This window comes from Rutidosis leptorrhynchoides, chromosome 1, assembly GCF_046630445.1.
Source record: "Rutidosis leptorrhynchoides isolate AG116_Rl617_1_P2 chromosome 1, CSIRO_AGI_Rlap_v1, whole genome shotgun sequence".
NCBI lineage: Eukaryota > Viridiplantae > Streptophyta > Magnoliopsida > Asterales > Asteraceae > Rutidosis > Rutidosis leptorrhynchoides.
Genome location: NC_092333.1, coordinates 515971337 through 515986599, shown reverse-complemented (window position 1 = coordinate 515986599; position 15263 = coordinate 515971337). Strand labels below are relative to the sequence as shown.

General features: G+C 34.0%; 1 protein-coding gene across 1 annotated transcript; it reads left to right on the top strand.

Annotated features, from left to right (window-relative positions):
* Nucleotides 1-12109: 12109 nt before the first annotated feature.
* Nucleotides 12110-12826, top strand: LOC139841676 (uncharacterized). Its single transcript, XM_071831883.1, has one exon. It carries the CDS (start codon nt 12110-12112, stop codon nt 12824-12826), a length of 717 nt encoding a protein of 238 aa, XP_071687984.1.
* The last annotated feature ends 2437 nt before the right edge of the window (nt 12827-15263 follow it).

The following is a 15263-nucleotide window of genomic DNA, read 5'->3' as shown; positions in this document are numbered from 1 at the left end:
TCTCAAAAACAAACTAATGAACAAAATGCTAAAGCATTTAGAAATCAACAAGCTTCTATTCAAAATTTGGAACAAGAAGTAAGTAACCTAGCAAGGTTAATAGGTGAAAGAAAACCGGGAAGTTTACCTAGTGATACAAATGCTAACCCCCGGAATGAAACAGCTAAAGCCATTACCACAAGAAGTGGTACAACACTTAACCACCTGAAATACCTGTAACTTCTGATGAAGCTATTCCTACTCCACAAGAACCACAACCTGATCAAGATAAGGAAAAAGAACCGGTAGTTGAAAAGGTTAATGAAGATAACATAGTTAAGGCTAAACCTTATGTTAAACCATACCAACCACCACTTCCTTACCCGAGTAAAATGAAAAAAGAAAAACTTGAAGCCGAGCAATCCAAATTCTTGGATATGTTTAAACAGATAAATGTAAATCTTCCTTTCATTGATGTGATGTCAGGAATGCCTAGATATGCTAAATTCTTGAAAGATCTAATCACGAATAGAAAGAAAATGGAAGAACTCTCGGCTGTTACTATGAATGCTAATTGTTCTGCAGTACTGTTGAATAAGATACCAGAAAAATTATCTGATCCAGGAAGTTTCACAATTCCATGTTTTCTGGGTAGTCTTAGTTCAATAGAAGCATTGGAAGACTTAGGTGCTAGTATAAATTTAATGCCGTATTCACTATACGCTAAACTAGACCTTGGAGAATTGAAACCAACCAGAATAAGTATACAACTAGCCGATAGATCAATAAAATATCCTAGAGGGATAATGGAGAACATGCTAGTTAAAGTTGGTACTTTAGTATTTCCAGTAGATTTTGTTGTTCTGGACATGGAAGAAGATTCTCAAGTTCCTCTCATATTAGGAAGACCATTCTTAAACACGGCTAAAGCAATGATAGACGTGTTTGGTAAGAAATTGACCCTAAGTATAGAGGATGAGAGTGTTACCTTTTCAGTTGATAGAGCAATGCAACAATCGCAATCTGCAGATGATACATGTTATTATATTCAAACTATAGATTCACATGCAGAATTGTTAGAAGAATTTCCAGAATTACAAGGAACAGGAGAATGTTCTTTAGGAGAAGGAACTGAAAAAATTGATGAAGCTGAAATGTTAGCTACACTAATGGCTAATGGATATGAACCAACAACAGAAGAAATTCAAATGCTAAAAGAAGAAGACAGATATCGATACAAATCATCGATAGAAGAACCTCCGAAATTAGAGTTAAAGCCACTTCCAAACCATTTGGAATACGCTTATTTACATGGTGAATCTGAATTACCTGTAATAATATCGTCTTCTCTTACTGAAAATGAGAAATCACAACTCATTTCTGTGTTGAAAGCTCATAAACCAGCCATTGCATGGAAGATTCATGATATTAAAGGAATAAGTCCTTCGTATTGCACACATAAAATCCTTATGGAAGAAGGTCATAAAACGTATGTGCAATGCCAACGAAGACTAAATCCTAATATGCAAGATGTAGTTAAAAAAGAAATTATTAAACTGCTAGATGCAGGTTTAATTTATCCAATTTCTGATAGTCCATAGGTAAGCCCAGTTCAATGCGTGCCTAAGAAGGGTGGCATGACTGTCATCACAAATGAAAAAAATGAGCTTATTCCTACTAGGACTGTAACAGGATGGCATGTATGTATTGATTATAGAAAATTAAATGACGCTACCAGAAAAGATCACTTCCCCTTACCTTTTATTGATCAAATATTGGAAAGATTAGCCGGAAATAGTTACTATTGTTTTCTTGATGGTTTTTTCGGATATTTTCAAATTCTAATAGCACCCGAAGACCAAGAGAAAACCACGTTCACGTGCCTTTATGGTACTTTTGCTTATAAACGCATGCCATTTGGACTTTGCAACGCCCCTGCAACCTTTCAAAGGTGCATGATGGCGATTTTTCACGACATGATAGAAGAATGCATGGAAGTTTTCATGGATGACTTTTCAGTCTTCAGTGATACTTTTGAATCATGTTTAGTTAATCGTGAACGAATGCTTATTAGATGCAAACAATCAAATCTAGTACTTAATTGAGAGAAATGCCATTTCATGGTTAAAGAAGGCATCGTTCTTGGTCATAAAATTTCAAAGGAAGGAATTGAAGTGGATAGAGCTAAAGTAGATGTAATTGCTAAACTTCCACATCCCACCAATATTAGAGGAGTTAGGAGTTTTCTAGGGCATGCCGGTTTTTACCGACGTTTCATAAAAGATTTTTCTAAAATTGCCACTCCTATGAATAAACTCCTAGAAAAGGATGCTCCATTCATCTTTTCAGATGAATGCATCAAATCTTTTAATATTCTTAAAGAGAAACTCACTAATGCGCCGATCATGATAACACCAAATTGGAATCTACCGTTTGAACTAATGTGCGATGCAAGTGATTTTGCAATGGGAGCCGTTTTAGGACAAAGGATTGAAAAACGATTTCAACCTATATATTATGCTAGTAAGACTTTACAAGGAGCACAAACAAATTACACAACTACTGAAAAAGAACTCCTTGCTATTGTCTTTGCTTTTGACAAATTTCGTTCATATCTCGTTCTAGCAAAAACGGTGGTCTATACCGGCCATTCTGCTCTTAGATACCTATTTTCGAAACAAGATGCCAAACCAAGACTAATCTGTTGGATCTTACTCTTACAAGAGTTCGATATTGAAATCCGAGATAAAAGAGGAGCAGAAAATCTCGCCGCTGATCATCTTTCTCATCTTGAAAATCCCGAATTAGAAGTTCTAAATGAATCGGCCATACAAGACAACTTTCCTGATGAATATCTATTGAAGATAGATTATAATGAAATTCCATGGTTTGCAGACTATGCAAACTATTTAGTATGTGGATTCCTTGAAAAAGGATTATCGTACCAAAAACGAAAGAAATTTTTCAGTGATATAAAACGCTATTTCTGGGAAGATCCACATTTGTTTAAAAGTTGTCCCGATGGAATAATACGCCAATGTGTATTCGGAGATGAAGCTAGTAAAATTTTAAACCATTGTCACGCGGGACCAACAGGAGGGCATTATGGGCCTCAACTAACAGCAAGAAAAATTTATGATGCTGGATTCTATTGGCCTACAATTTACAAAGACGCACACCTTCTTTGCAAATCCTGTGATGCATGTCAAAGGGCCGGAAAAATAAGTCAACGTGATGAAATGCCACAAAATGTCATTCAAGTATGTGAAGTATTTGACATTTGGGGTATTGACTTTATGGGTCCATTTCCAAAATCTCATAATAATCTCTATATTCTCGTAGCCATTGATTATGTATCTAAATGGGCGGAAGTACAAGCTCTCCCAACTAACGATGCGCGAGTTGTAGTCAATTTTTTAAAATGTCTTTTTGCAAGGTTTGGAACACCGAAAGCTTTAATAAGTGATCGGGGAACTCATTTCTATAATAATCAACTTGAGAAAGTTCTCAAAATATATGGAGTAACTCATAAAATCTCCACCGCATATCATCCACAAACAAGTGGACAAGTTGAAAATACCAACCGAGCTTTAAAACGTATTCTAGAGAAAACCGTAGGATCAAATCCGAAGGAATGGTCCATTAAATTGGAGGATGCACTCTGGGCTTTTAGAACAGCCTACAAAACTCCAATTGGAACCACACCTTTTAGACTTGTTTATGGAAAAGCATGTCATCTTCCAGTAGAAATTGAACACAAAGCATTTTGGGCTTTGAAGACATGTAATCTTGATTTACATGAAGCTGGACGTCTACGGTTAAGTCAACTAAACGAATTAGAAGAATTAAGACATGAAGCATACGAAAATACGTTAATCTATAAGGAAAGAATGAAGAAATGGCATGATAAAAGAATCATAAGTTCAAAAGAATTCAAAGAAGGAGACAGAGTTCTTCTTTTCAATTCACGATTCAAGCTATTTCCTGGAAAATTGAAATCAAGATGGTCTGGACCATTCATAGTCAAAAGAGTTTTCCCATACGGAACGATAGAATTAATAAATACAAATGGGATTGAATTTAAGGTTAATGGTCACAGAGTTAAACATTACATAGATAGTCCAATGGAAGTTGACAATGAAGTTAATCACAATTTCGATACCACAGCTAACTAAGTGTGGGGAGAATCAAGTCTTTTAAAGGATAATATGTATTTCTGTTAGAGTTAGATTTTCTGTTTTCGTGTAGTTCTCAAAAATGGAACCCGAATGGTCTTTCTCTAGCAGACCCTAAAGAACTAGTCTTCTCCCCCCATTCTGAATTTTTATTTTTTTAGGTTTTTACGAAATGAAGACTTCCTGTGAACTAAACCATGGTCTAATGCTACACGCTTTGATCACTAAACGTAATAATGACACACTTCCGAGTGATCTAGTATCAGTAATCAGAGAAAGATTGGACGTAGTAAGAAAAGAATCCAGATGCGAAGATAATAAGTTACAATTTGGTAAAGAAAAATCAAAATCCGCAGCGAAAAGAAGAGCACGACACCTTGAAAAATGTCACAAATGCGGAAAATGGTCACATGGAGGTAAATGTTCAAATAATCAAACCTATTCAAACACCGAATTTGTTACTTTATGCAGAGACGGACCGTTCATATGTTTAGAAGAAAAAAATACTGAATGCTCGAGGTTACGCCTATGTAGTCATGGAAAACTAATTAAACCGATTATCTTATGAATGGGATAGATCATATCACTAAGAATACTATCTCACAGGTAAGTCTGTACAGTTTTTATTTTTATTTTTATTTTTAACCTTTTGATAATAAACGCTAATTAGTTCGCTATAAAGTATTAAATTGGTATTGAATAAAATTAGGTTTGGCGACCGAAATTATTGATATCATTCAAAAATTTATTACATCACTGCGAAATTTAACGTTTATTCTTAAGGTATAAATATCTTTAATCAATCAACACAAAATATTTCAAAAATTCGTCATGAGTTAAATTAGGTCATGGAACCGAAATTACTTTACCGAAAAGTGGGGCGCATATTTTTGATAATATTTGATTGATTAAAGTGGGATAAAAGCTAAAAAGATTTTTAATTTTATATTGTAAACTTTTTAAATTAATATATTTAAAATTATAAATATTTGAACAATTAATATTTTTAATATAAGTTTGTATAAAAACAAAAATATAATATAAGTTTGGTGTGAATTTATAATATGAATTTTTAAATTAAGTTGGGTGTGAATTTTTAATTTTTAAAAATATGAATTTTTAATTTTATGCATTTTAAATTTAAGTGGTGTGAATTTAAAAACAAAAATTTACTTTATTTCGCTAAGTTAAAAATATGATTTGTAAAATTCGTCGTAAGTTGAAGACTAGGTCTTTGAACCGAAATTGCTTTACCCGAGGGAGGGACGAGAACTTTTATTATCATTATTTTTAATCTTATTGAATTAAAGTATGCCAAAAACATTAAAAAACCCAAAAATCGTAGCTTTTAAAATAATCGCTACAAAAAGACAAATTTTAAAATTTTGTCGAAGGACGGACTAGGACATCGATCCGAAACGACCTCGTCCTAAAACAAAGAAAAACAAAATTTTAAATTTATTTTATATTTGTTTTATAAGTTAAGGCTTAAAAAAAAAACAAACACCGCGACTCGCGGTATTTGAAAGGGCCAAATGCCGCGACTCGCGGAGGACCGAAAATACAGAAAAAAAATAAAAGGCCGAACAGATCAGTTGCACCCACACCACACCCCATTTTACTGCGAAAATACACCCGAAAATACCGAAAAACACACACCAAATTCGCAATTTTTGACCGTTTTTCATCAAATCTTTTACTAAAATCATGTTGAGAAGGATGCTATCAAGGAATTACTCAAGGAAAACGGTAAATTTCTACACCTAAACACCATTTAATCCGAAAATTAGTGTTCTTGAGCAATTTTATACCCAATTCGATTTTGATGCTTTTTAGTGTAATTATGCTTAAATTGTTTATTTATTATGCTTGTATAACCTAGATTGATGCTATTTAACATGATTAGAAGCTTTAAACTTCAAATTTTGAGTAATCTAGGGTTTGTGTTCTTGAGCAAATTTGGGGCTTTTTGATATAAACAGGTTATGGCCGATTTTTGTCATGAATTATTGCTAAATTAAGTAGTGTAACATGTTTAGGTAGTTAAATGATCCAAACTTTGAGCCTAAACATGATTTTGAGAATTAAAGTGGACTTTTTCAAGTCTAAAATTCATGAACTTGATTTTTAAGAGATAATGCCATTTGAAACTTGTTTAATTGCTAGTAATGATTATTTTGACATGTTATTTGAGTTGAATGCTTATGAACTTGGCGAACATTTTCGTATATGCTTATTTGAAAAAGTGTAGATTTGATAAAAATATGAAAATGAGCTTAAGTTTGATATAAATTGGACATGTCATTATAATTATTTTGATTGATGATTTTGCTGACACTAATGCATATTTGGATGCACAAAACTTGTGTTTGATGTGTTTTGCAGACTGAAAGGGGTGAATCTTCATCCCAAGCTCGCAATGCTCCTGCTGAGAATGCAGAACAACAGGAGGTTGATAACTACTACAAACAAGATATACCTCATCCAGTTATGACATTTTCTGATATGCACTTGGAAGATTTGCACCCGAACTTGAGATTTGACAGACTTTGGATAGATTATCCAAAATACCAAAGGGGCTTGCATACTCTTCATTCTAAAGTTGTTGAAGTACCTAGGGTAATAGAATGGGGACCATTAGAAGCTGTAGAATTGGCCGGGCCAATTAGAGAATTACTTACACAGAGGTATGGTAATTCTACTTTTAACGATTGGGTACGATTATTCAGCATGCGTAGACCTGTATATAAAGTATGGTGTGAAGAATTATTGTGTAGTATAGAAATAAATGATCGGGTAGCTAGTTTAACCGATCGATCTTTTATTAGATTTTTGTTAGGAGGTTCGATGCACCACATGTCTTTACTAGACATGGCTCAGGCCTTACGTATATATACGCCTGAGGAGTTAGCATCTGCCGATTGTAGAGGGTTGATATTAAATGGTAGAAAGATTGATGACAATTTTGATACGCATGGTGTATGGAGTCAAATGACTAGCCATCACCGATTTAAAGGGGGAAATTACTCTTATTTGGATATAGATAGAGCAGTGTTAAGAGTAATTCATAGGTTTTTAGCTAATTCGATTACACAAAGAGGTAAGAATAAGGGAAAGGTAAATGAACAGGATTTGTTTTACCATATGTGTATTCGAGACCCACAAAGCGCTGTAAGTATACCGTATTGTGTGGGTTATTATTTATCAGCTATGGTTAGGGGGATGAGACCGCACAGTATAATAGGAGGTGGTATATTTATTACACTAATTGCAGAGTATCTCAATGTGGATATAAGTCGGGGGGATTATTAGTCGAAGAACCAGAACCCCGCGATACAATAGGTTTAAATGTATACCATGGTGCGAAGGTTTTGAAGAGGCAAAATAACGCCGCAGTACAATACCATGGTAGACATCCACAGGTTGAGAGAAACCAACAGCCAGGTAATGTGGGAGGGGGAAATGAAATGACAGAAATGCAAAGGTTTATAGCTTCACAAGAGTATGAAAATGCTAGACATAGAGCATTTGAAGATTGGCAAGTTCATCAAAACCAAATCATAGCTCATTGCCAACATGTAGGTAGAAACTATATTCCTACTCCATCGCCCGTATTTCCTCCCTGGTCTATAGAGATCCAACCACCGTATCCTATGTATAACCCAGCCGAAACATTTTATAACACATATGGTTATGCATGGAACCCCTACTGGTATCAGTATCATCCCTAGTTTACTTAGTTTTATTTATTTTATAATTTGTAATGTTGATACATTTAATACTTATGTTAATATTGTAATAGTTTTTATAATTTTCTAACTTTTATTGTTAGATTTTAATAATTTTTGAATGTGGGGTAATATACCAAACTTCAAAAATATGTATATATGTTTGCAGTTTATCTTATGTACACAACAGGGTAAAACAACGCATTTTCAAAGACTGGCATTAAGTTCAGCAAAAGCAATTAATTTTGACGACAAGATGCAAAATAAATGTGATATAACAACAAGACGGAATGAACAAATGATATGCACCATTTATCATTCAGCAAACAAACGCCAATATGTTTGGAAACTTTGGTAAAATTTAATCATTTTTACGCTAATCACCCTCAATAATTTAAATTGTTACTGATTTCTTGCAAATGAGGGCATTGCAAGATCTTAAGTGTGGGAAGGGGTTAAATTCTTTCGGATTTTAAAATTTTTACTTTATACACTTGGTTACCATTAGAAATACTAGTAAAGTAGTAGTTGTATTAGAATCTAGTGCTCTCTGATAATAAAGAACAGCCCTAGTCTTATATACTGACTACCCAATTCTAGTAAAAATTTTCAAAATTTTCAATTAAATGAACTCAAAATCATGTTTATACATATTTATGAACGATAAAACTAGGTGTTAACACCGAAATTATTGTTACCTCAGAAAAGACATAAATTGAGAAACAAACCAAAATGTTAGAATTCATTTAAGAATGGAATAGAGGAGAACAAAAAGGAAAATAAAAGCCAAGTGTGGAAAAATTCACCAAGTTATCTTAAACATATGTCACATATTTTTGTACAAATAATTGAAAATACTTTTGTTTTGGACGATAATTAACTGTTTTACCCGATTTACTGTAAGAAAGATGGATCTACACGATGAATCAATTCCATCATTAAAAGGAAGTAAAGTCTTCCGAAAAAGAAACGCGCTTCTTGATTTAGGTCATGAAGTTGTCGTCCAGACCAGCTGTAGGTTGACGAAAAACCTAGAAAAGTCATCACTAAAATCAGCAGAAAATTCACGGACCTCAGCATAAAACAGGGTCGCCAAGTGGTCAGACTTATCCTAACCATGAGAGGATCTGTCTTGTAAAATGGGGAGGACGCCGTGCAAATTAGCTTGATAAGACTAATGAATCAGATCCCCAGAAAGGATAATCTCCTTAAAGATTAAAAAAATCAGCTTTTAAGACTGATATTACTCAATCCTTGAGATTGACCTTAAAGATTGAGAATTACAAACTCATGGAATTCAATGATATCTAAACTCGAGCTTGAACGAGAAAATATTTTGATCAAAATTACAAACCGATTTGTTTTCTGAAAACCTATTTTCAATGCGTTCATTACCATTGAACGTAAAATCCTAGGAATTCACCTGGAATTCATTAGGTCACCTGAACTAAATCGGGTGTCAACTGTAAGAACGGTGGTTGCATAGCATGGTCAAAGACAGGACCTTGTGCCAGACCAAAAAATTATAAGGGTGAGCTTTACTATTGCTCCTACCAAGGATAGTAATTGCGTCCGACACGTTATAAACCATAATTAAAAGCATGTCAGGGGACATTGCCTTAACAGTTGCTTGTTCAACGCTTTCCTTTACAACCGGACGGTAGTTTACCAAAAGGTAATATTCAGAGCAAGTATACTGGACGTGTTGCGTTCCTAATATAAGGTTAGCAAGTGGGTGACACAAAACCGCAAGTTTTGAGCTAAAATTTTCAAATATGAAACCCACCAAACCCACAAAAATAATTTGCAAACACCGGTGAAGGGTTATTCCGGAAAACTTATCTAGGGTAAAAGCTAGATTTAATTTTCAAAAGATCAAATGTTTTCATAAAGATCCAATTTCCTTAATGGATCTAAATTTTTATAGTCATGTGGGACTGTAAACCATATCGTTACTACCATTGTTTATACCGCCGTATAGAAATCACTGATGTACAAAGTGTGAAGAATAAAGAAGTGATTCTAGTATTTCAAGACTATATTGCTTGAGGACAAGCAACGCTCAAGTGTGGGAATATTTGATAATGCTAAAAACGAACATATATTTCATAGCATTATTCCTCAAGAAAGACAAGCTTTTAGTTGCAATTGTTCTATTTACAAGTAATATTCGTTTAAATAATAAAAGGTGAAGATAAAAGACAGATTTGACGAATTGAAGACGCAAACGACCAAAAAGCTCAAAAGTACATAATACAATCAAAGTGGTTCCAATTATTGATAAGAAACATCTCGAAATTATAAGAGTACAAGATTCAAATCGCAAAGTACAAGATATTAAATTGTACGCAAGGACATTCGAAAATCCGGAACCGGGACCAGAGTCAACTCTCAACGCTCGACGCAACGGACTAAAAATTACAAGTTAACCATGTATATAAATATAATATAATATATAATTAATTCTTAAAATTAATATATATATTATAATATATTTATAATTCGTCGGCAAACAAAGAGCCAAAGCTGGGTGAGCTGTAATTTCAAACTCCGCGACTTGCGGAGTTTGAAGAAGGAAAATGCCGCGAGTCGCGGAGTTCCCCTGGACTCAATTCCCTATAAAAGCCAACGCAGTTCGACGAGTTTTAATATCATAAATCAATCTCTCTCTATATATGTATACGTAAAATTTATATTTATATTTTATATTTTAATTTTAATTTCTAATAATAAGGGTATGTTAGCGAATGTTGTAAGGGTGTAAGTCGAAATTCTTTCCGTGTAACGCTACGCTATTTTTAATCATTGTAAGTTATGTTCAACCTTTTTAATTTAATGTCTCGTAGCTAAGTTATTATTATGCTTATTTAATCCGAAGTAATCATGATGTTGGGCTAATTACTAAAATTGGGTAATTGGGCTTTGTACCATAATTGGGATTTGGACAAAAGAACGACACTTGTGGAAATTAGACTATGGGCTATTAATGGGCTTTATATTTGTTTAACTAAATGATAGTTTGTTAATTTTAATATAAAGATTTACAATTGGACGTCCCTATAAATAACCATATACACTCAATCGGACACGATGGGCGGGATATTTATATGTACGAATAATCGTTCATTTAACCGGACACGGGAATGGATTAATAGCCACTAGAATTATTAAAACAGGGGTGAAATTATGTACAAGGACACTTGGCATAATTGTTAACAAAGTATTAAAACCTTGGGTTACACGCAGTCGATAACCTGGTGTAATTATTAAACAAAGTATTAAAAAATCTTGTTACAGTTTAAGTCCCCAATTAGTTGGAATATTTAACTTCGGGTATAAGGATAATTTGACGAGGATACTCGCACTTTATATTTATGACTGATGGACTGTTATGGACAAAAAACAGACGGACATATTAAATAATCCAGGACAAAGGACAATTAACCCATGGGCATAAAACTAAAATCAACACGTCAAACATCATGATTACGGAAGTTTAAATAAGCATAATTCTTTTATTTCATATTTAATTTCCTTTATTTTATATTTAATTGCACTTCTAATTATCGCACTTTTATTTATTATTATTGTATTTAATTGCACTCTTAATTATCGTACTTTTTAATTATCGCAAGTTTATTTTATCGCACTTTCATTATCGTTATTTACTTTACATTAAGTCTTGAATTTATTTTTAATTTTGGTTTTAACTGCGACTAAAGTTTTAAAATCGACAAACCGGTCATTAAACGGTAAAAACCCCCCTTTATAATAATAATATTACTTATATATATATTTGTATTTTTATAAATTTAAACTAATATAGCGTTAAGCTTTGTTTAAAGATTTTCCCTGTGGAACGAACCGGACTTACTAAAAACTACACTACTGTACGATTAGGTACACTGCCTATAAGTGTTGTAGCAAGGTTTAAGTATATCCATTCTCTAAATAAATAAATATCTTGTGTAAAATTGTATCGTATTTAATAGTATTTTCTTGTAAAATTTAATAGTATTTTATACCCCTTAACTTTAACATCAGTTACGTTTATAATTAATGAGGAGATGTTCACGGTCATTAGCGCTTATGCACCCCACGTAGGTTTAGGAGAAGAAGAGTTTTTGGGAATTGTTAGATGAGATTGTAAGGGGGTGTCCAGCGGACCATCGGTTGATTATAGGGGGCGATCTTAATGGTCATATAGGAGCGGAGGTAGACGGATATATGGGAGCCCATGGGGGCTTTGGGTATGGGGTTAGAAATGAAGAATTGTGCTCAATTCTCGAGTTCGCCAATGCCCATGACCTGGTTGTTGCAAACTCTTTCTTCAAGAAGAGGGATGGTCAGCTAGCCACCTTCCATAGTGGGGGTCATAGTACCCAAATTGACTTTTTTCTTCTTCGCAAGGGTGACCTTAGGAACTGTAAGGACTGTAAGGTCCTCCCAACCTGGACTTGTTCATCCCAACATAGACTGTTGGTCATGGAGTTAGGTACCCAGGGACAGGTGAACAGGAGGGCGAGAGCGGTACAACAACCCAGAATCCTCTGGAAGAACTTAAATGGAGAGAAGGCGGAGACTTTTAGAGCTAATGTAGTTGAAAGAATGGGTGCTGAATTGGAAAATGCAGCCTTTATTGATGCAGATCAGATGTGGAACAACCTAGCATCCACTATTAGAGGGGTGGCAAAAGAATCCCTGGGAGTGACAGTTGGGACGTCGAGAGCCCAAAATGGTTGTAGAGAATCATGGTGGCTTAACGACGAGGTCCAAACTAAAGTCGCGCTTAAACAAGCGAGGTTTCGGGAGCTCACCTCCTTTAGAGGGGGTACACTAGCAGACAGAACTAGCATAGAAAATAGCTACAAAGAAGCCAAGAGAGAAGAAAACATCGCCGTTACACGTGCAAAAGATAAAGCTTACGAAGACTTATATAAGTGACTAGACTCTAAAGAAGGAGCAAACGACATCTACATGATAGCCAAAGCTAGGGAGCATCGGCGAAGGGACCTGGATAACATCAAATATATCAAGGATGAAACTGGTCAAAGCATAGTGAAGGAAGACAAAATTAGGAAACGATGGGAAGAATAGTTCTCATCCCTTTTCGATGGGGGAAGGACTAGAAATAGAGAACCTCATGTCTATTATATGGCCCCACAATATCAAAACAACTGTTTCTGCATGAGGATCAACCAGGAGGAAGTTAGAGTGACCCTACGCAAGATGGGGAGAAACAAAGCAGTAGGACCGGACCAAATCCCCATAGAGACGTGGCGGAGCTTAGGCGATGATGGGGTTAGGTGGTTGACAAACCTTTTCAACACGACGTTTAGAAGCGCAAAAATGCCAATGGAGTGGAGACTGAGCAAGGTTATTCCCATTTACAAGAACAAAGGGGATGCGCAGACTTGTAGTAACTATAGAGGTATAAAGTTACTTAGCCATACTGAAATGTCCTGTTCATATTGATTATAAACGTTCCATATTAATTGATTTCGTTGCGAGGTTTTGACCTCTATATGAGACGTTTTTCAAAGACTGCATTCATTTTTAAAACAACCATAACCTTTATCTTATCAATAAAGGTTTTAAAAGCATTACGTAGATTATCAAATAATGATAATCTAAAATATACTGTTTACACATGACCATTACATAATGGTTTACAATAGAAATATATTACATCGACATATGTTTCTTGAATGCAGTTTTTACACAATATCATACAAACATGGACTCCAAATCTTGTCCTTATTTTAGTATACAACAGCGGAAGCTCTTAGTATTCACCTGAGAATAAACATGCTTTAAACGTCAACAAAAATGTTGGTGAGTTATAGGTTTAACCTATATATATCAAATCGTAACAATAGATCACAAGATTTCATATTTCAATACACATCCCATACATAGAGATAAAAATCATTCATATGGTGAACACCTGGTAACCGACATTAACAAGATGCATATATAAGAATATCCCCATCATTCCGGGATACCCTTCGGATATGATATAAATTTCGAAGTACTAAAGCATCCGGTACTTTGGATGGGGTTTGTTAGGCCCAATAGATCTATCTTTAGGATTCGCGTCAATTAGGGTGTCTGTTCCCTAATTCTTAGATTACAAGACTTAATAAAAAGGGGCATATTCGATTTCGATAATTCAACCATAGAATGTAGTTTCACGTACTTGTGTCTATTTTGTAAATCATTTATAAAACCTGCATGTATTCTCATCCCAAAAATATTAGATTTTAAAAGTGGGACTATAACTCACTTTCACAGATATTTCCTTCCTCGGAAATAAGACTTGGCCACGAATCGATTCACGAACCTATACAAATATGTACATATATATCAAAGTATGATCAAAATATAATTACAACCATTTTTATTATGTTTTAAAGATTTGAGTGTATTAAGTCAGCTGTCCTCGTTAGTAACCTACAACTAGTTGTCCACAGTTAGATGTACATAAATAAATCGATATATATTATCTTAAATCAATCCACGACCCAGTGTATACACGTCTCAGGCTAGATCACAACTCAAAGTATATATATTTTTGGAATCAACCTCAACTCTGTATAGCTAACTCCAACATTACTGCATATAGAGTGTCTATGGTTGTTCCAAATAATATATATACATGGGTCGATATGATATGTCAAAACATTTGCATACGTGTCTATGGTATCCCAAGATTACATAATATATTAGAATACATGTATAATACAATATAAGTTAGCTAGGATATGATTTGTATAGATTTGTTAAACATTTCCCGTAGCTAAAAAGATCAAAAATATCCAATCTTGTTTTACCCATAACTTATTCATTTTGAATCTGTTTTGAGTGAATAAAATTGCTATGGTTTCATATTGAATGCTAATTTAAGAATCCAAAAAGAAAAAGTATAGTTTTATAGTCATAAATTTAAGTTACATGTCAATTACTAAAGAGGTAGTCATTTTCGTCGAAAGAACGACATCTTGATGACCATTTTGAAAAACATACTTTCACTTTGAGTTTAACCAAAATTTTTGGATATAGTTTCATGTTCATATGAAAAATCATTTTCCCAGAAGAACAACTTTTAAATCAAAGTTTATCATAGTTTTTAATTATCCAAACTAAAACAGCCCCCGGTTTCACTACGACGACGTATATCCGATTTTATGGTGTTCATCGTGTTTCCAGGTTTTAAATCATTAAGTTAGCATATCATATAGATATAGAACATGTGTTTAGTTGATTTTAATAGTCAAGTTAGAAGGATTAACTTTTGTTTGCGAACAAGTTTAGAATTAACTAAACTATGTTCTAGTAATTACAAGTTTAAACTTTCGAATAAGATAGCTTTATATGTATG

Bases quoted from the DNA above. Each gene is read 5' to 3' on its own strand.
- LOC139841676 (XM_071831883.1), top strand. From the start codon at position 12,110: ATGGGAGCCCATGGGGGCTTTGGGTATGGGGTTAGAAATGAAGAATTG.